Source organism: Podarcis filfolensis (assembly GCF_964270895.1).
Source record: "Podarcis filfolensis genome assembly, chromosome: 12".
Classification (NCBI taxonomy): Eukaryota; Metazoa; Chordata; class Lepidosauria; order Squamata; family Lacertidae; genus Podarcis; species Podarcis filfolensis.
The window spans coordinates 56,264,622-56,285,345 of NC_139614.1; the positions used below are offsets into that span (position 1 = coordinate 56,264,622).

General features: G+C 49.6%; 1 protein-coding gene across 1 annotated transcript; it reads left to right on the forward strand.

The window, feature by feature from the left end:
* Positions 1-705: 705 nt before the first annotated feature.
* On the forward strand, positions 706-17,343 carry LOC310746074 (zinc finger protein 783-like). The gene is made up of 6 exons (XM_083579776.1): positions 706-847; positions 7,671-8,069; positions 11,610-11,736; positions 12,749-12,853; positions 14,099-14,212; positions 15,199-17,343. Exons 1-6 carry the CDS (start codon positions 824-826, stop codon positions 16,116-16,118), a joined length of 1,689 nt encoding a protein of 562 aa, XP_083435902.1. The 5' UTR covers positions 706-823; the 3' UTR covers positions 16,119-17,343.
* The last annotated feature ends 3,381 nt before the right edge of the window (positions 17,344-20,724 follow it).

The following is a 20,724-nucleotide window of genomic DNA, read 5'->3' on the forward strand; positions in this document are numbered from 1 at the left end:
CTTCAAGAACACTGTCCCACCATCTTGTCCTCTGTCGCCCCCTTCTCCTTGCGCCCTCCATCTTTCCCAACATCAGGGTCTTTTCCAGGGAGTCTTCTCTTCTCATGAGGTGGCCAAAGTCTTGGAGCCTCAGCTTCAGGATCTGTCCTTCCAGTGAGCACTCAGGGCTGATTTCCTTCAGAATGGAGAGGTTTGATCTTCTTGCAGTCCATGGGACTCTCAAGAGTCTCCTCCAGCACCAGAATTCAAAAGCATCCATTCTTCGGCTACCAACCTTCTTTATGGTCCAGCTCTCACTTCCATACATCACTACTGGGAAAACCATAGCTTTGACTATACGGACCTTTGTTGGCAAGCTGATGTCTCTACTTATAGCTTGTTTAGCTTATACGTAAATCCGGCACTGTATCCTATATCAGTGTTCCCCAACCTTGGGCCTCCAGCTGTTTTTGGACTACAATTCCCATCATCCTTGACCACTGGTCTTGCTAGCGAGGGATGATGGGAGTTGTAGTCCAAAAACAGCTGGAGGCCCAAGGTTGGGGAACACTGTCCTATATTATTCTTATAGTGGTGATAATAACCCGGTCTCCCCCGCCTCCCTCCCCGCAGCGTCGCCCACGGCCTCCGGCCGCCAGGTGTCGCTGCGGCACCTGCCTTCTCCTCCTCCGCCCCTGGGCGGCGCTCTCTCCCGGCGCTCGCTCCGCTTCCTGGAGCTTCCCCGGCGCCGCCGTCCGTCTTGCCCGCCCCGCTCCTCCCTCTCGCTCTCCCGGCCCTCCTCGCCCCTCAGAAGCGGCGGCGGCGGCGACGACAGCGCCGGGCCATGGCCGAGTGGAGCCCCGCCCAGGTGAGCGAGGAGGGACCTGGAATGGGGGGGGGGGAGAGAGGTGACGGTTGGGCGGAGGGGGGGGAGATGACGGTGGGGGGGGGCTCCCAAAATGGAGTCTGCTGCTGAGGGAGGTTGTCATGGGTGGTGAAGGGGGGGGAATGGATGCCGTGGGGGGGGGCTGAGGAGGGACCCCTTCCTTTGGAGACCCCCCCCATTGGCTGGAGGGGGGGCTCTTGTGGCTGCTGCAGTTGTGGGTCCGGGGGGGGCGGCGGTGTTTTTGTGGTGTGGGGAGGGGGAGGCAAAGTGCTGTCAGGGGCTGAGGATGCTGAAGCTGGGGGGGGGGGAAGACACGTACATGTCAAAAACCACCTCCTGCAGATGCACGTCAGGGTCCCAAAAGGCTGGGGGGCTTTTGGGGGGGTGATCTTTTGGGGGGTGATCTGGGAGGGAAGGGGCAAAGGCTGTCAGGAGATGATAATAATGTTCAGGGAGAGAGATGAGAACATACACATGTCAGAAGCACCTCCGGGATCTGCAGCTTAGGCCCCCAAAACGGGTGTGAGATGGAGGGGTGGGGTTTTTTTGGGGGGGTGCTTTTTTGGGGAGGGGAAAAGGGGCAAAGGCTGCCAGGAGATGATGATGTTGTTCAGGGAGAGAGATGAGAACATACACATGTCAGAAGACCTTCTGGACCTGCAGCTTAGGCCCCCAAAACGGGTGTGAGATGGAGGGGTGGGTTTTTTTTGGGGGGGTGCTTTTTTGGGGAGGGGAAAAGGGGCAAAGGCTGCCAGGAGATGATGATGTTGTTCAGGGAGAGAGATGAGAACATACACATGTCAGAAGACCTTCTGGACCTGCAGCTTAGGCCCCCAAAACGGGTGTGAGATGGAGGGGTGGTTTTTTGGGAGGGGGTTGGGAGGGAAAGGGCAAAAGCTGCTCAGAAATAAGAGTGACTCTCCGGGAGAGAGATGCAAATGCACATGTGTCAAAACCACCCCCTGGAGCTGCAGATCAGGCCCCAAAACAGTTGTGGGGTGCAGTTTTTTTTTAAAGGGAGGTTCATTTGGGGAGGATCTGAGAGGGGAGAAGTAAAGGCTGTCAGGAGATGGTGGTGATGCTGGAGAGAGAGGGAAACAAATGCATGTCAAAGCTACCTCCTGAAGCCATGGATTAATCCCCAAAATGGATGTGGGGGAGTTTTTTATGGGGGTTCATTGGGGGGGGTAGACCTGAGAGAGGAGAAGCAAAGCTGCCAGGAGATGATGATGCTGGAGAGGGTGGAAAACAAATATATGTTACAACTACCTCCTGAAGCTAAGGATTAGGCCCCAAAACGGATGTGTATTTTATTTTGGGGAAGGGGGTGTTGATGGGGACAGCAGCAAAGGAGGCTAACTTTTCCTCTCCCGCTAGGAAAACAGGTGCCCCAGATCTGATAGGGACTCCTCCGTGGAGGAAGTGTCTTGCATCCCTAGGGCTGCGGCAGTTAATTCCTCCCCTCAATCAGGTAGCTGTCATCTCTTCCCCTGCGTTAACCCATCCCCAAATTGTTTCCGGCCTCTGCAAATAGGGCTCTTGCTGCCTTTTGGAGAGAGGCTTTCAGGGCAGAGAGAGGCAGGAGCATGGAGCCCAATTTAGCATGGAAGGGGTGCTGTGTTTATTATGCAGCCTGCCTGCCCCCCCGACCCCCCCCCCCATGGAAAGAGGGAGAGGGGCAGTTTTTAAGGACAGATAGTTGTGATGCTAGTTAATTTCCAGCTTGGACCTTGTTATGGAGCTTTGGAGGGTAGAATGGAGGGGAAAAAATGCTTTCTGTTGCTCTCACCAAGGTGCAGCAAGGATCGGGGTGAATTATGTTTGCTTCGTCTTTTTTTTAATAAGATATTTTTAATTAAGAACAACAAGAAACAATACAAAAAAGAGGTATTGGTACAAAGCAGAATACAGTGTATATGGCAGAAAATAATAGCGGCGTGTTAAGAAATAATGAAGGAAGAAGATGAATGAATTACAAGGGGTATATTTTGATTCTTAACATTTCTTCCACAAGTTCATTGTGGCATAACAGAGAGCTCCCAGATAATCTCCCATTCAGGCAGTGCTTAGAGCCGGCTCTGTTTCGCATCTGCAAGGTTGCTGCATCATGTGCCTTCAATCCATGCCCTAGAGCCTAAAGATGTGGTGATGCTGTCATCGAGGAATAACTGATGCGTTCCTTTGCTCCTAGCATAAAGGCGTGATGCATAGTGCTGCAAGTCTGCACAGGTGGTTCAGTCCCAAGTCTTGCGCACAGTCAAGGTCTCTGGAATTGGTTTCATGTTCCTTAATTACAAGGTTTTTTGGCAGCAGAGATTTGGAGTGCATTGTTTAAAGTGTTGTTGCTGTTATATTTATTTATATCCCTCCTTTTCCCCAGACCAGAACAACACAGAAATAAAAAAAGTGAAAAACATATAAAAGATAATACAGTCGTCTCTTGGTTTTTGAACAGCTTAATTCTCGAACGTTTTGGCTCCTGAATGCTGCAAACCTGGAAGTGACTGTTCCGGTTTATGAACTGTTTTTGGAAGCCGAACATCCGACTGGGCTTCCGTGACTTCCGATTTTTTGCAGGAGCTTCCTGCAGCCAATCGGAAGCTGCATTTTGGTTTTGGAATGTTTTGGAAGTCGAACAGACTTCCGGAATGGATTCTGTTTGACTTCCAAGGTATGACTATAATTTAAAAGTAATAGAAAAGCGATATATAAAAGTCCAGATAATAAAAAAGAACATCGCTATTAAAAGCCATTTCCTTGTTTAAAAAAACAACAACAGTTCCTAGAAGCTGGTCGGAATAAAACAGTCTTCACCTGCTGGTGAAGCGAGGAAACCAGTCTTCCTTCTTTAGGAAGGGAGTTCCAAAGTCTGGGAGCCACCACTGAGAAGGCCCTTTTCCAGTACTGAGAAAAGGGCCTCCCCCCAAAGATCTCAAAGCCTGGGAACGTTCATACAGGAAAATACTATCTTTCAGATGGACTAAACTGTAAAATACCATGAAAGAAAGCCTGTCAAGTACTCCCTCGTAATCTTTTTTTTTGGGGGGGGAGAGGTGTGTGTTCTGATTCTAGAAATTCATACGCCATCTTCACCCATGTGAACCAGCCTGTATCTCAAAATCAGCTTTGGAGGCCCTGCTTGTCTGCCCCTAACTTGGACCTTCTCGGTGGTGGTCCCTAGTGCATGGGTCTCCTTCCACAGAAGATGGATGGATGCATGATCAGAGATACCTTTCAAAAAAAGCCTGGAGGACCCAGTTGGCTTCTATCTAGGATGATTTTTATGTCTTTGTTGTTTTAGAATCTGTTGGTTTTAAATGGTTTGACTATTTTATGCTGGGTTGAATACATACTTTTTATATTTGTGGTGATTGCTACTTTGCTGTGAAATTTGTATTTGTATTTTTAATTTTGTAATCCACCCAGAGAGGACACTGTCCTGTAGAATTCTTATAAACCTTTTTTTAAAAAAGAACAAAATGCTGCTTATTTTCCAAAGACATTTTGGGAATTGCTTGTGCAATGGACCCTCTTGCCCCTAGTGACTTGCTTGCTTCCTGATATTGGTGGGGCCTCCTTTTTTCCTTTGCCATTTCTCGCTTGCTGAGACAAGGTGGTTCCTTTGCTCTTAAGCAAGAGAGCACCTCTCAGTATTTTGATACAGATCACTTATTTTGCTCGTTTTATTAAAACATTTTTTGCCTGCCTTTGATTTAAGGTCTCCAAGGCAGCTTGCACAATAAACAACGGCAACAGAACCCACCACAAATCATGGATAAACCATCCAAACTTAAGAGAGCCAGTGTTGTGTCGTGGTTTAAGTGTCAAACTAGGACCTGGGAAGAGACCAGGGTTCGAATCTCCACTTGACCATGAAGCTCAGTGGGTGTGACCTTGGGGACCAGTCCCTGCCCCTCAGCCTAACCTACCGCACAGGGCTGTTGTGGGGATTAAATGGAGGGGGGTAGGTAAAACTATGTATGCCACCTTGAGCTCCTTGGGGAAAAAGGTGGGCTATAAAGCAATCATTCAATCAATCAATCAATCAGTAAAAGAAGTACAGCAAACAATAGATTTAATGGAAGCGGCATTCAATTATCATGCAACACTGGCAAAGCATCCCAAAGCCCTCTGAGGACCATCTTGGCCTCGCCTCTAGCGGTCAAGAAGGAAGGAGTGAGGCAAACATCTTTGGGGATAGAGTGCCACATTTTTAGTGCCACCGCAGAGATCTTGTGTTACCCACCCACTGTACTTCAGACTTTCAGAAGAGGAGCTGACACTGTGCCAGGCTTCTGTGGGAGCAGGCAGTGCTTGAGATGTCCTGGACCTGTTAAGAACTTTCAAGGTCCAAACCAGCGCTTTAAATTGGGCCTGGGAACCAGTGAAGTGGTTGGCATCTTCCATTCAACCCCTGAGCTGCTGCACCCTGGACTGCATTGCAGTACCCAAGCCACGCTGTCCTCAAGGTTTGAATTGTCCATTCTCACCAGCTCCAGTCAGCATGGCCAGTGGACCAGTGATAGTGAAATGCTACCCCCCCCAAAAAAAACCTGTAGGGCACTAAGTCTAGTCTGTACAGAAGTAAGGCATGACTTATTCTGGCTGGGTCATTAATCTTCCATATCTGTGAATTGATCCTCCCTATGTGCTCTTTCTTTGTAAATTTAATATACCTCATTGGACCATGGGGATTCGTGGGGGTGGGGGCAGGGGCAGAAGAGGAGACGTCAAAGGCTTGGCCCAAAATTGAAGTCAGCTTATGACTTGGTGAGTCACCTTCATTAGATGGGAGCAATGCCCTAGAGCAATGCCATTGAAGGCCTGTCCCAGCTTTCCATGAGAGCTTCATACAAAGGAGCTGCTGGGGCTTCTGCTCTTGGAAAAAGAGGTGTCTGCACTTACAGTTGCATTTATACTCTTGGCAAACCTCTCATCCTGTAGTACAGAGTTCCACAGATCGCCCGAGTGCTGTGTTACACTCCCTTTTGGAAGAGGGTTTATGAACTGATTATGTGCAAATTCAGCTATCACACGGCAAGCTGAACTGCTGTGTCCTAAATGATTGGTGCTGCAATAAAGGTCTTGTAGGTTTCCATAAATTGCCGTTGTCTTTCTAAAGGGAGGCACCTTGTCTTGCCAAATTTGCACATGGAAGCCATCCCTTCATCTCTGTTGCTTTTGCCTTCCTTTGAACTTTGTTCTGCCTTGTACTCTTGGAAGCAAGATGTCCGCAAATGTTCTCTGTACTCCTTGAGGAGGTGAACTGCATCTGGATGCAGAACGTTCTGTCTCTTATTCTCCTCCACGATGAACCTCAGCGCTGTTTGTCCTTTTCATGCTGCCTTTTCCAGTGCACAGAGCTGTTCCAGGCCCACTACAGCTTCAAAGGTTTCCTCCTGGAGTTGCAATAGGTAGTAGCTTAATGAAGCATTCTGGTTGGTGGCTGATAGAAAGGACTTGTGCTTGAATGATCAACTAGATACAGTAGTGGCAGGATCATTGGCTTAAGTTGGGGATGGGAAAGCTTTGGTCTACAAAGCCATTTCCCCTAAACCGTGGTCTGTCCTGCTCCCCTGTCCAAGTTGTCCCATCCGAGGAGGGAGGATCTGGCCAGATCCAGTGCCCCACCCCTGGTGTAAACCCAAAGCTGTCCCAGTCCCACAAAAAGCAAGTGCTGATTGTAGAAAAGACACATGTAAACCTGAACCAAGCATCATACGAATGCTAAGGATACGGAGAAGTAAATATTATTAATAATTGTACGGTTAGGAATGTCGCATGGTTAGAGAAGGGCTGGCGTTTAAGCAGAGAAATGCAGCATAACTGATGAGTGAAGAATTTATTAGAGATGGAGCAGTGGTCAGCAGCTCTGAAACTTGTAGGCAACCTGGAAAAGGACCCAGGTCATTTCTTGTTTCCGTATAACACAGAGTGTACTACTCAGACCAGGTAATAGCAGCCATGGTTTCTCTCCCATAAGGATCCCTCTCCATTGATCTCCGCCTGCAGTACACAGTTCATTGGTTGTTTCGTTGCTCGGTGACTACTGGCATTTTGACAATTTGGCATCTGGTGCAGAATTCATTCTCCCTAGTTCACAATCCTCATGCTTTCGGGATAAAATGAAGATGATGAACTGAAGGCAATTAGATGCCAAAGGTGGGCAGGGAAAGCCTTCCTGGACTCAAGTGTGTGGTCAGTGGCCAGCAGGTCCCTCCTGATTGTCCAGCAGGAGTGGAAGCGTGAAGAATATTAAAATACATCCACTTTCTGACCTTTTTTTGACACAGAACTTACCTTCTCCTTCTTCATTTTAAGTTTTGGCTAACTGTTGCTAGGGGACACGGGTGGCGCTGTGGTCTAAACTACAGAGCCTAGGGCTTGCCAATCAGAAGGTCGGTGGTTCGAATCCCCGCGATGGGGTGAGCTCCCATTGCTCGGTCCTTGCTCCTGCCCACCTAGCAGTTCGAAAGCATGTCAAATTGCAAGTAGATAAATAAGTACTGCTCCAGCGGGAAGGTAAATGGTTTTTCCATGTGCTGCTCTGGTTTGCCAGAAGCGGCTTAGTCATGCTGGCCGTACGCTGGCTCCCTCGGCCAGTAAAGTGAGATGAGCGCCGCAGCCCCAGAGTCGTCCATGACTAGACCTAACGGTCAGGGGTCTCTTTACCCCTTTACCTTTTTAACTGTTCCTAGAGATCCTTCCTCAAGAGGAACAGCCAGAGACAGTGGCTGCAGAATGTTGCTCTGTTCCAGACCACCCAGGAATGTAACGTTGTTTGCATGTCTCCCCCCTCCAATAGGCTCTTCAGTGGGAGGTGGAGCCCCAGCCCATGGCTGCTGCCCAGCCCCTCAGTGCCCCCGAGCAGACGCCCATGGGGGACGTGCTCCCCGAAGCGGCTGAGCTCTCCCTGACGGTCGTGGCTGAAATCCAAGCGGTGGAGAGCAAAGTGGACTCTTACGCAGCGCAGCTCATGAGCCTGGAGGGGAGGATGGGGATGGCTGAGACGAAGCTGGACGGCTGCGAAAAGACCGCCGTCGAATTTGGAAACCAGCTGGAGAGCAAGTGGGCTGCCCTGGGGACCCTCATTCAAGAGTACGGGCAGCTCCAGAGGAGGCTGGAGAACATGGAGAACCTGCTCAAGAACCGCAACTTCTGGATCCTCCGCCTGCCCCCAGGATCCAGGGGGGAAACCCCCAAGGTAAGCAGGGTGGGCAGGGTTAGGGGCTGTCCCTGGCCATATAAGAGAGGTGGGATTTCTCATATCCACAAATTACTGCTTTGCAGGCAGTTTTCTAGCAATCCTTGCTATCTGTAGGATGGCGTGGTTTTCTCCCTCCCTCCTAACACCGGAACTCTCTTGGGCATTCAATGAAGCTGTAGCATTCCCCACCTGCCCTCCAAGTCCAGCAAGACCCGGCTGAGAGAGAGAGGGGTGCACAGAAGCTTTTTCAGAACACACATAAAAAACAGAAACAGTAGTATGCTGCTACCACTTCCTTATCTCAGAACAGCCCCGAAAAGTAACCTAAGGAAGGAGATTACTCTTCAGCGTTACCGGGCTGCCCCACCCTGTGTCACTTTACCATGGCACAGACAGAAATCCAACAGGTCTGGTAGGCGACTAAATGGTCAGGTACTGGTTTAGCTTCCCCGGCAGAAAGGCACAAAAGACAAAAACAGGAAAAAGTCCTTTTCCCAGGATTTATTAAAAAACAAGATTATTCAAACATAAAAGTTGGCACATCTCTTACAAAATAATAATAATAATAATAATTTATTATTTATACCCCGCCCATCTGGCTGGGCTCCCCCAGCCACTCTGGGTGGCTTCCATAGAAACCAAAAATACAGTAAAATATCACACGTTAAAAACTTCCCTGAACAGGGCTACCTGCAGATGTCTTCTGAATGTCAGGTAGTTGTTTATCGCTTTGACATCTGCTGGAAGGGCGTTCCACAGGGCGGGCGCCACTACCGAGAAGGCCCTCTGCCTGGTTCCCTGTAGCTTTGCTTCTCGCAAGGAGGGAACCGCCAGAAGGCCCTCGGCGCTGGACCTCAGTGTCCGGGCAGAATGATGGGGGTGGAGACGCTCCTTCAGGTATACTGGACCGAGGCCGTTTAGGGCTTTAAAGGTCAGCACCAACACTTTGAATTGTGCTCGGAAACGTACTGGGAGCCAATGTAGGTTTTTCAAGACCGGTGTTATATGGTCTCGGCGGCCGCCCCCAGTCACCAGTCTAGCTGCCGCATTCTGGATTAGTTGTAGTTTCCGAGTCACCTTCAAAGGTAGCCCCACGTAGAGTGCATTGCAGTAGTCCAAGCGGGAGATAACCAGAGCATGCACCACTCTGGCGAGACAGTCCGCAGGCAGGTAGGGTCTCAGCCTATGTACCAGATGGAGCTGGTAAACAGCTGCCCTGGACACAGATTTGACCTGTGCCTCCATGGACAGCTGTGAGTCCAAAATGACTCCCAGGCTGCGCACCTGGTCCTTCGGGGGCACAGTTACCCCATTCAGGACCAGGGAATCCTCCACACCTGCCCGCCTCCTGTCCCCCCAAAAATAAAAACATTGCTTAATATCACTTGCTACAAAACATACTCACAACGAAAACGAAAGTGTGAAACAGAACAGTTCAAAACACCCTCCTGGCATCAGGGCAAGCCCTCTCTGCATGACAATGGTCTCACATGGCAAAGTAGGTCAGGTGAGGCGGGCTGCCTGTTTGGCAAGATGGGCTGCGAATTGCAGGTGGGTTTCCTAAGGTTTTATCCCCTTTGAACCCACGTGGATTCAAAACTCAAAAGCGAATCAGTTCTTTAGATTAATTAGCGATTCGCCAGTGGTTAGATAGAAGAACAATAACTCAGGCTTGTTCGGAGCCTCAGCAGCTGAATCCTGTTTATCAAAAGACCTTGAAGATTAGAAGCATTCCCAGAGCCAGGACAAATTCTTTGAGTTGTGAGTTGGCTTGATGACCCGGTTCACACAGAAACAGCATCTAAGATAGCCAGGTGTCAAGACTACGAATCAGCTAGGAACCTCCTTCCTGCGGATGGAAAAGATAACTTATTCACATTCTTTGAGACAGAAAGTCTGCAACTAAAGAAGCAGATACGCATTCCCAGAATTCTCCAGTGTTTGGCTCTCCCACAATGCTCTTCCTTGGCATGAGCCAAAGTTTTAACTTGCTAAGATTTCCCAACATCACTACAGAAGCTGAATGTGGGAAGATTCAGATAAAAGAAAGTCATTCACACAGGACGTATTTAAACTATGGGACTCCTTCCCGTAGGAGGCAGTGATGGCCCCAACTTGGATGGCTTTAGAAGACAGATTTATAGAGGAGGAGGCGCCACAATTTGAGGCAGCAGTGTTTCTGAAGACCAGTTGCTAGAAACCACAGGAAGCGAGAGTTGCTCGGGTCCTGCTTGCAGGTTTCCCACAGGCACCTAGTTGGCCAAAGTGAGAACAGGGTGCTGGGTCAGGTGTTTGAATGTTTTGTTTTGTTTTAAAATGGGGGTTCTCCTTACAGTATTGCTTCCTGGGTTAACGTAGTTCCTTGCAGGTGCAAAATGGCAGTAAAAGCAGCAACACGAGAAGTTTGAACTCAAATAATCAATTAACAGCTTCTGAGAAGAAGAAAAAACTGTCTTCAACTGGCATCAAAAAGTCGGTAGAATTGACACGAGCTGACTTGGAAGAAGACAAAGGAAGGAAGGAAGGAGTCAGGGGTGGTTGGGGAAAGGTTGCCTCCAGGCTTGATTATTGTGACTCGCTCTACGCAGGGCTGCCCTTGAAGCTGACCCAGAAACTCCAGCGGGTGCAGAATGCGGCGGCGAGGCTCCTTACGGGGTCCTTGCCGCAGGATCACATTCATCCAGTGCTTTACCAACTGCACTGGCTCCCGGTGGAGTACAGGGTCAGGTTTAAGGTGCTGGTTTTGACCTTTAAAGCTCTACACGGCCTAGGACCCACGTATCTACGGGACCGCCTTTCCTGGTATGCCCCGCGGAGGAATTTAAGGTCCACAAATAACACACTGTGGTGGTCCTGAGCCTCAAGGAGGTTAGATTGGTCTCAGCTAGGGCCAGGGCCTTTTCAGCACTGGCCCCGACGTGGTGGAACGCTCTGTCACAAGAGACTAGGGCCCTGCAGGACTTGACATCTTTCTGCAAGGCCTGCAAGACAGAGCTGTTCCACTTGGCTTTTGGTCTGGACTTGGTCTGACCCTTACGTTTCCCTCCCCTTATGGTCTTGATTTATCAGCTATTTTAAAATGAGGCTGCATTTTAAATTGCATTTTAACCTGTATTTTAAATTGGGTTTCCCCCCTCCCTCTTTCCCCCCACATTATGTTTTTACTGTGATTTTATTTTATTGGTGTTAGCCGCCCTGAGCCCGACTCTGGTTGTGGACGGTGGGATATAAATAACATTTATTATTATTATTATCTGTAATTTCAGTTGCCTGTAAAATGTGTAAAAATGGTTGGAAGCTAAATATATGACCAGGTTCTGAGATTTACATCAGGGGACCTGGCAGAGGATTAGAAACACAGGAAACTGCCTTATACCAAGTTAGTCCGTTGGTCTATCTAGCTCAGTACTGTCTACACTGACAGGCAGCGGCTCTCTATGGTTTCAGGCAAGGACTGAACCCGGGATGTTTTTGCATTCACGGCAGCTGCTCCACCTAAGAGGAAGTGACTTCTCCCTCTCTTTGACGCGGTTGCAGGTCCCTTTGCTGTTTGACGAAGCCTCCTGCAGTTTCTCCGAGCAAGAGTGGCGCAGCTTGGATGAAGGGCAGAAGGACCTCTACCGGCACATCATGAAGTGCAACTACAAGGCCGTGGTCTCTATGGGTAAGGAAGGGTCCACATGGCGTGGCCAGGCAGAGCTCTCTGTGCACCTGAGCCTTCATCCACCATGGCCCAGGGCCTTCTAAGTGGACAAGGCATCCATTCTCAGCCGACATCTGACCAGGCTTCAGGGTGATGTGGGTGCAGATCAGATGCACCAGATATAGGAAGCTGTTAGATGCTGATTCAAGTCATGGGTTCACCTTGCTCAGTTTTGCTGGTTCTGGCTCGTAGTAGCTCTCCAGGGTTTCAGACAGGAGTTGTTCTCAAGTCCTACCTGGAGATGTCAGAAGTTGGACCTTCTGCAGGCAAACAGGTCATCTGCTGAGGGATCATATGGACCCAGCAAAGAGTTCCTTGTCAGGTCTTCAGGTGAGCCAAGCTCTGTGCAGCACGAGAATGCCCAGAGCTCAGCAGGTCATTGGCCAGTCTGTCCTGCCAGGAAATTCCTTCAGGTAGGATGATCAGTGGAACATGTGCGGAGGAGGGCAACCTAGAAACCAAGCCTTATGAAGAGCAATTGAGGAAGTTGGTATGTTTAGCCTGGATAAGAGGAGACTGAGAAGTGTCATGATAGCCATCTCCAAATATCTGAAGGACTTTCACATGGAAGACGCAGCTTGTTTTCTGCTGCTCCAGGAGGTTGGATCTGAACCAATGGATTAAAAAAACTAAGAAAGGAGATTCTGGCCAAACATTAGGAAGAACTTTCCAAAGATAAGAGCTGTTCTATGATGGAACAGACTATCCTTGCAGGTTTCCAAACTGAGATTGGATGGTCATCTGTCGGGGATTCTTTAGCTTTGATTCCTGCATTACAGGAGGGTGGACTAGATGACCCTTAGGATTCCCTCCAAGTCTACATACCAGTCGTTGAGAATGTTCATGGGAGTCCCAGAGCACCACTGCCCTGCCCCAGCATCATTCCCAAGGGAAATTTAAATAAAAGGAGGCCTCTGGAGCAAATGAGAGGCTTGATGCTGCTAATAAGTTTTTTTCCCCCTGCCACGCACAGACGCTGCCATCTCCAAACCTGACCTGCTCTCTCGGATCGAGCAAGCAGATGTTGCTGGTCGGGGGGATGTCGAGGAAGGAGAAGCCCAGAAGGAGACCACCCTGGGTGAGTCGCAGAGTTGGCAACCCTCACCCCCATCTGTGTTGTGCAGGGAGAGCAGCTCAGGTCCACCCCTTATGCTGAGGGGGACAATTTACAGCTTGAGGCAAACAGCGAAAAGCTCTGAAAACCTTGACAACGATACTTCAGAACCGTTGCTCTTCCCACATGGTGTTGGCTTTGTGAGAGTTACGTTCCTTGAATTCTGAAGTTGAATTCTGCCGCCCAGCTTAGTTGCCACAGATGAAGCAAGTGTTACTTCGCCCTCACGGCATGCTCCTGCTTTCCTAACTCCACCACAAACTGGCCACACACTTTTCCTCTTTTCTTCTGAAATAATTTTTATTTGGTTTTCAAGAACAGGTAAATACATAAGCAAAGGAAGTCATCCGTTGAATAAAGTATGTCTGTACAGTTGCATTTCACTGTTATGCTTCTCGTTCAGCAACCAAACACAGGACCGCTCTAACAAATGAACTAACTAACTGAACGAAAACTAAATCCCTCCCTCCCACACAACCAACAGACCCTTTGGTTCCAAGTATCGTAAGAATACAGTGGTACCTTGGGTTAATTACTTCATTTGTTCCGGAGGTCCGTTCTTAACCTGAAACTGTTCTTAACCTGAGGTACCACTTTAGCTAATGGGGCCTCCCGCTGCTGCCGCACCGCCGGAGCACGATATCTGTTCTCATCCTGAAGCAAAGTTCTTAACCCGAGGTAATATTTCTGGGTTAGCGGAGTCTGTAACCTGAAGTGTATGTAACCCGAGGTACCACTGTATCTCGTTACTTCTCATCAGCTAACTGTAAAGAAATAAGTATCAGTTTACTTGCAAATCAGAAGACATACCAAATTATATTAAGTCTACCAAAAGAGTAATTTACACCAAATGTCCTGCTGGCCACACACAACGACTTTCAAGTCACTGTTTACAGCCATTAGGACTATGAACTCTCTGGGTGTTTTCCTCCTCATGCTCCCCTGTCCCAAAGAAAGTGGAAATTCTCAAATGTTGGTATTCTATGCTCATAGCAACATGGTCCTGTGCTTGTATGGATTTGCTGATTACACACAACCCTAGAATCAATGAAGGAGGCAGACAGGAGGAGTCAGTGCTATAGAGGAGGGGGTGGACAGTGTAGCTTCTCCTTGCATCATCTCGGCTCGGGTGGCCTTTTGCAGACCTGTCCTAAATGTGTCGCTGGTGGTGAATGGCTGCTGTACCTTCTTCCCTCCTCTCTGAAACAGGCTCTCCGATTTCCGCCCTCAACGACAGCTCCTGGATGGAGCCAGAAGAAATGTCCCTGGTCAAAAGCATGGGCGACTTGGAGGAGAGCGAAATCCCCGGGGATCCCGCCATGAGTAAGTTGGAGCGGCCTACGGTGGGGGATCCTTTCCCTCCTGCACAAGGCTGGGAGGGGAAGGAGAACATTGCCAGGGGAGGAGGGGGCCGTGCAGAGCCCAGAATCCTTGACTAGTGGATGGGGCTGCTCTTGAGACTTGGGCTTATGTGCCTGATATATTTGGAGCTGTCTGTGCTGTTTTTAATCTGTTGGGAGCCGCCCAGAGTGGCTGGGGAAACCAATTATTATTATTATTATTATTATTATTATTATTATTATTATTATTATTAGCAAGGCTAGGGGTAATTGATAGAGAGCTGGCCGTTTCTCATAGGAGCGGGTTTCTTTGACAATAAAGAGTTAACCCTCTGACAAGTGCATTCCTCTGGAAGTGCCCTTGACAGTTGTCACCTTCTTGCTGCACTATCTATTGTTGTTGTTGTTGTTGAAGATGACAGGGTTGTTTACACTATAAATCACAAAACTACATAACATGATAACAAACAAAACAACCCCCCTTGCAGTTTGAAACATCATTGAATTGTAGAATCATAAAAATACAGACAGACAAAATGTCCAAGCACCAAATCAAATTAATCCTCTAAAAGCTCTTGACGAATCAGAAACATTTTCAGTGGGAGATGAAATATCAAAATTGCGGTTGCCTGTCTGATTTCATTTTGCTAATTTTTGAGGAGGCTTGTTTTGTTAAGGGATGCTCTCATTGCGTCCCATAACAGGGGGGGTTATATTGTCTGCATCATTTTCTTTGAAGTAGATTTTTGGAGAGTTTTTGTGAGACTCTCTCTAATCTGTTTATTTGTGGTTAGGATGGGACTGAAAGATCATAAAGGGGTGGTTTGTGTTCCTTCTCCCATTTTAAGGGCAGCTTCTACTGGGGCGTGACCTGTGATTTTAATGTTACCTATGTTCGTTGATTCAACCAACGGGACACCTGTCTGATTTCATATGCTACTAACCTGCCTCTTTCCCCCCTTTGGCCAGGTACTCCGCAGCTCTTGGAAGAAGACCCCGAAAGCTTGGAGCTCCCCGGCATGTTCCCCCGGAAGTGGACGGAAGTCTTCCAGGGCCCGGGCGAGGAACTGCTCTGCGAGAGCCACTCCATTTCGGTGGCGCCTGCAAGGAAGCCCCCGGGGAGCAGTCTGAGGCGGTCGGCCCGCTGCGTGGCAGAGTCGAGGAAAGAGGACCCCTCCTCTGCGCTGGAGGCCGAGGCCCACACTGGGCCCTACATCTGCTGCGAGTGTGGGGAGGGCTTCCTGGACAAGCAGCTCTTCACCACTCACCAGAAGACCCACGACGGAGGAGGGAGCTATCCGGCGATGGACTCTGGAGGAGGAGGAGGAGGAGGGGGCCTGAAGCTGAAGCCGAGCCCCTTACCTCTCCAGAGGGTCCAGACGCCGGCGCGCCCCAAGCCCCCGAAACGCCCCGAGCCCCAGAGGAGCCCTGCCCTCAAGCCCGGCACCGGGAAGCGCCCCGGGAACCACATGGTTGAGCGTCCCTACACCTGCACGCAGTGCAAGGAGAGCTTCAAGCTGGAGGTGAGCCTTCTTCTCCACCAGAAGCTGCACACAGGGAAGGGCGACGGGCCGCTGACGTGCACCTATTGCGGCAAGGACTTCCGGGACCTCTCCAAAGCCGTCCGGCACCAGCGCATCCACACGGGCGAGAGGCCCTACCAGTGCACCGAGTGCGGGAAGAGCTTCATCCGCCGGGACCACCTCCTCAAGCACTGGCGCGTCCACACCGGGGAGACGCCCTACCAGTGCGCCACCTGCGGGAAGAACTTCCGCTACAAGGAGTCCCTGAACTGCCACCAGAAAATCCACACCCGCAACCCCGCGGCGCACCACCTGGGGCTGGGGGCACAGGCCGGCCTGGTGGCCTTGAAGCAAGAGCAGCCCTAGCGACGGCCCCGTCCCCAAATCCCTCTGCTTCTGGCCGGCGTCGGCTGTGCCCTGCATGCTGAAGAACAGCTGCCCCCCTCCCTCCTGGTTTGCCCCCCAAGTGTCCCAGGGCATGCCGGGACGTGGCGGAGGGGCTCCCTCTCGTGGACCACCAGAGCATCGCTTACCTTTCCTGCGCTGTGCCGGGGGTGAGCGCAAGGCTGAGACATCGTACACCAAGCCCTGCTTCCGCCTGGGTGGGCCACAGATAATGGCACTTAGGCAGTCTTTCCTGCCGCGCTCCCGCCGTTCGTGGAGAACTGTCTCTCTGCGGTTTTTCCTGTGAAGATGAGGCAACCAGGTAGTCACCGCTTCTCCCTCCTTGCCCACAGGGACCCAGAATCTCAAAGACATTCTTCCGTCTCGTCACTGTGTGAGCCCTCCTTGAGGCTGATGTTTGTGTTCTTCCTCCCTCCCTCCCTCCCTCTCTCTCTCGCACACACACACCACACGATGAGCTTCCGGAGCCGGGAAGGTGGACCCGCCGGAGGCCAGGCCACACTTCCTCAAATAGTCTAGGGGCGAGCCTCCTGCCTGCCCCCCTAACCTACTCCCCATTGGGCACCCTGCCCGTTAAGCACCTTCGTGGAGCCCATTCGAAACCATCCTTTCCCAGTTAGTTGTTGTCAGTAAAGGTGTGTGGGTTTTTGAGGTTGTCTTTGTTTTAATTTCTCAAACTGCATCTGGTCACACTCCAAGGCTGTTTGTACGAGTCAAGAGCAGCTTCGACCAGGATTCTGGTTGTTATAACCCAACGCCAAGAGCTCATGTACTGTTGTTTTGCCGTATGAAGTTCCCGCAGGACTTGCCGTCTGTCCCATAACTGTCTCCCAGTTCTTCCTCTCTCACCCCAAAGGTATCTGGAGAACTGCCGTCCCCTGTTGTCTTGCTGTTATATTGCTGTTATATTATTATTATTATTATTATTATTATTATTATTATTATTATTATATTTTTTACAGAAGGCATCTTTGTAAATATTGGTTGAATTATATATATACATATATATATATATATATATATGAATTTCAGTGTCGTTAAGCTAAATGTCAGCTGAGGTGACTGTAACAGGCCAGCTATTCCTCCGTGTGACGTCGGGTGTTTTGTCTGTGGCTGCGTTTTCTTGGGGTTTTTTGTAACACCTTCTTTTGCAAAATATGTCAATACAGTGTGTCTCTCTTCCGAAGCCCCTCTCATCTCTGGGTAGCTGTGGGAAATGAAGCCTTGCCAAAGCAGGTCAGGTGCAGGTGAATTTTATCCTCAGAGTGTCGGCAGTTCCAAGTGCCGGCTGCGAGGCTGCAGAGACAGCATTAATTCTGAGGTCCTGGCATGCGTAGGAGGCCTCAAATAGAGTCTGAGGTGGGAGGCCAAGATAAGAGTAGGCTGGTCTCGTACCAGGTAACTGGGGTGCCTTTTAACATCACGCTAGCACTGTGGAAGTCCATCATACATGAAATGTTAGATCAGCTTATGTTCCCTTCTATTTATATCCTGCCTTTCAACCAAAAAGGCTCCCAAGAATAAACAGATAACGTCAAAATACAATGATGCAAATTCAAAAGAATGCAGATGCAAACAGCTTGGGCTGTGGTCTAAACCACTGAGCCTCTTGGGCTTGCTGATCAGAAGGTCGGCAGTTCAAATCCCTGCAACAGGGTGAGCTCCCGTTGCTCTGTCCCAGCTCCTGCCAACCAAGCAGTTCGAAAGCACACCAGTGCAAGTAGATAAATAGGTACCGCTGTGGCGGGAAGGTAAATGGTGTTTCCATGCGCTCTGGTTTCCATCATGGTGTCCTGTTGCACCAGAAGTGGTTTAGTCCTGCTGGCCACATGACCCAGAAAGCTGCCTGTGGACAAACGCTGGCTCCCTGGGCCTGAAATCGAGATGAGCACCACAAACTCATAGTTGCCTTTGGCTGGACTTAACCATCCAGGGGTCCTTTACCTTTTACCTATATCGTCTAAAACCAATTTGAAGACTGTATCATGATATCAGTTTCATAATTTTTGACCTGGCAATATATCACGAATCGTGATGTGTGTGTGTGTTTGTGTGCTATGGAAAAATCAGAATGTGGGGAAAACCGTGAAGCCAGCCAAGGCCTCTACATAGCTCCATCCTTATTTCAGACGTTGTGATATATCAGTATATCGGCATATCACGATGTTTAGCTGGTGATATATCGCGATGTTGAAAATCAGGTATCACCCAGCCCTAAAGGTAAAGGGTAAAGGGACCCGTGACCAGTCGTAGCCGACTTGGGGGTTGCAGCGCTCATCTCGCTTTATTGGCCGAGGGAGCTGGTGTACCGCTTCCGGGTCATGTGGCCAGCACGACTAAGCTGCTTCTGGTGAACCAGAGCAGCGCACAGAAACGCTGTTTACCTTCCCACCAGAGAGGTATCTATTTATCTACTTGCACTTTGACGTGCTTTCGAACTGCTAGGTTGGCAGGAGCAGGGACCAAGCAACAGGAGCTCACCCCGTCGCGGGGATTCGAACTGCTGACCTTCTGATCGGCAAGTCCTAGGCTCTGTGGTTTAACCCACAGCGCCACCCGCGTCCCTATCGCCCAGCCCTAGTTCCTGGCAAAAAGCCCCCCCCAAAAAAACCCCTGTAAAAATGTTAACAACACTAAAACAGCATCTTTGACTTACAAGGGGAGCGAGGATTTCATTTGTGAGCAGCGGGGGACAAGCAGCCTCCCAAAAGTGCGTTTGTAACACAAAGAATAAGAATGTAAGAAGATGCATCTCGGAAGAGCATGACATGTCCGGGACCTTCTGGCTGGGGCTGATGGGAGGTGTAGTCCTAAACATCTGGAGGGCACCAGATTTTGGTTGGATGAACTTGCCCCCTTTGCTTTGTGCCCTATAAAAAGCATTACAGTGGTACCTCGGGTTAAGAACTTAATTCGTTCACTTAACCTGAAACTGTTCTTAACCTGAAGCACCACTTTAGCTAATGGGGCCTCCCGCTGCTGCTGCGCCACCGGAGCACAATTTCTGTTCTCATCCTGAAGCAAAGTTCTTAACCCGAGGTAATATTTCTGGGTTAGCAGAGTCTGTAACCTGAAGCGTATGTAACCTGAAGCGTATGTAACCCAAAGTGTATGTAACCCGAGGTACCACTGTATTCGGAATAGCCGTTTGCACGACCCACTAAGGAAGATAACGCAACAAAATTCAGAACGGTAAGAATTTCACATTCAATTGCAACTATATTGTTTAATTAAGTCAACAAAATTGATGAACTGGATCCAATGATACCAGCTTTTCAAAGCCTGCTAGTCGTTTACACTTCTGGTGCATCCCTGTCTCTTAGCGTCCCCCCACATAATCCTAGTCCCCCAGGAGTTTGGGAACCACTGGGCTGGCATGATGTTTTTTAAGGGCAGCATTTGCAGAAATTCCACCCCCCTTTTGGGGATCATGTACAAACTCTGCTGCCAGCTGCCCTCTATTTTCCCCTGCAATGTTCTCTTTGGAGTGGGGCATTTCCCTATTTACATGTGTTCTCATCAAATCTGAACTGATGAGGCAGGATCTGACCCACCTGGAACCAGGCTTGACCAGAATCTGTCTCAAAGAACAGGATGTGCTCAGCTTTGGGGTGGTCCTAACCTGGCGGGGAAGGGGATCACAAGATGCAGGTAAGCATTCACAGGATTTCTGCGGATTTTCTTCTCGCCTCTGTGTGGGCAGGACATGGAGCGAAGCTGCAAGTTTTGGGTATGTCCAGCCTGGAGAAAGGAAGTCCGAGAGGTGACGTGATAGCCAAATACCTGAAGGCCTGTCCCATAGAAGATGGAGCACGCTTGCTTCCTGCTGCTCCAGAGAAAGAGGACCCATACCAACAGATTCAAGTGACAAGGAAGGAGATTGTGACCAGACATTAGGAAGAGCCTAGGACTTGCCGATCAGAAGGTCGGCGGTTCGAATTCCCGCCATGGGGTGAGCTACCGTTGCTCGGTCCCTGCTCCTGCCAACCTAGCAGTTCGAAAGCACGTGCAAGTAGATAAATAGGTACCGCTCCGGCGGGAAGGTAAACGGCATTTCTGTTTGCTGCTCTGATTCGCCAGAAGCGGCTTAGTCCTGCTGGCCACATGACCCGGAAGCTGCACGCCGGCTCCATCGGCCAATAAAGCAAGATGAGTGCCGCGACCCCAGAGTCGGCCATGACTGGACCTAATGGTCAGGGGTCCCTTTACTTTTTAAGAGCTGTTGAGCAGACTCCCTCAGAAGGTGGCAGAGGGCCTTCTCGGTAGTGACGCCCGCCCTGTGGAACGCCCTCCACAAAGAGAACAACTACCAGACTTTTAGAAGACATCTTAAGGCAGCCCTGTTTTAAAAGCCCAGCTTTTAATGTTTGACGCATTACTGTATTTTAATATTTTGTTGGAAGCCGCCCAGAGTGGCTGGGGAAGCCCAGCCAGAGGAGCGGGGTATAAATTATTATTAGTATTATTAGTATTCCTTGGAGGTTTTTAAGCAGAGGTTGGATGGATTATTCCCTAAACAGGGCTGCCTTCAGATGTCTTCTAAAAGCCTGGTAGTTGTTGTTCTCTT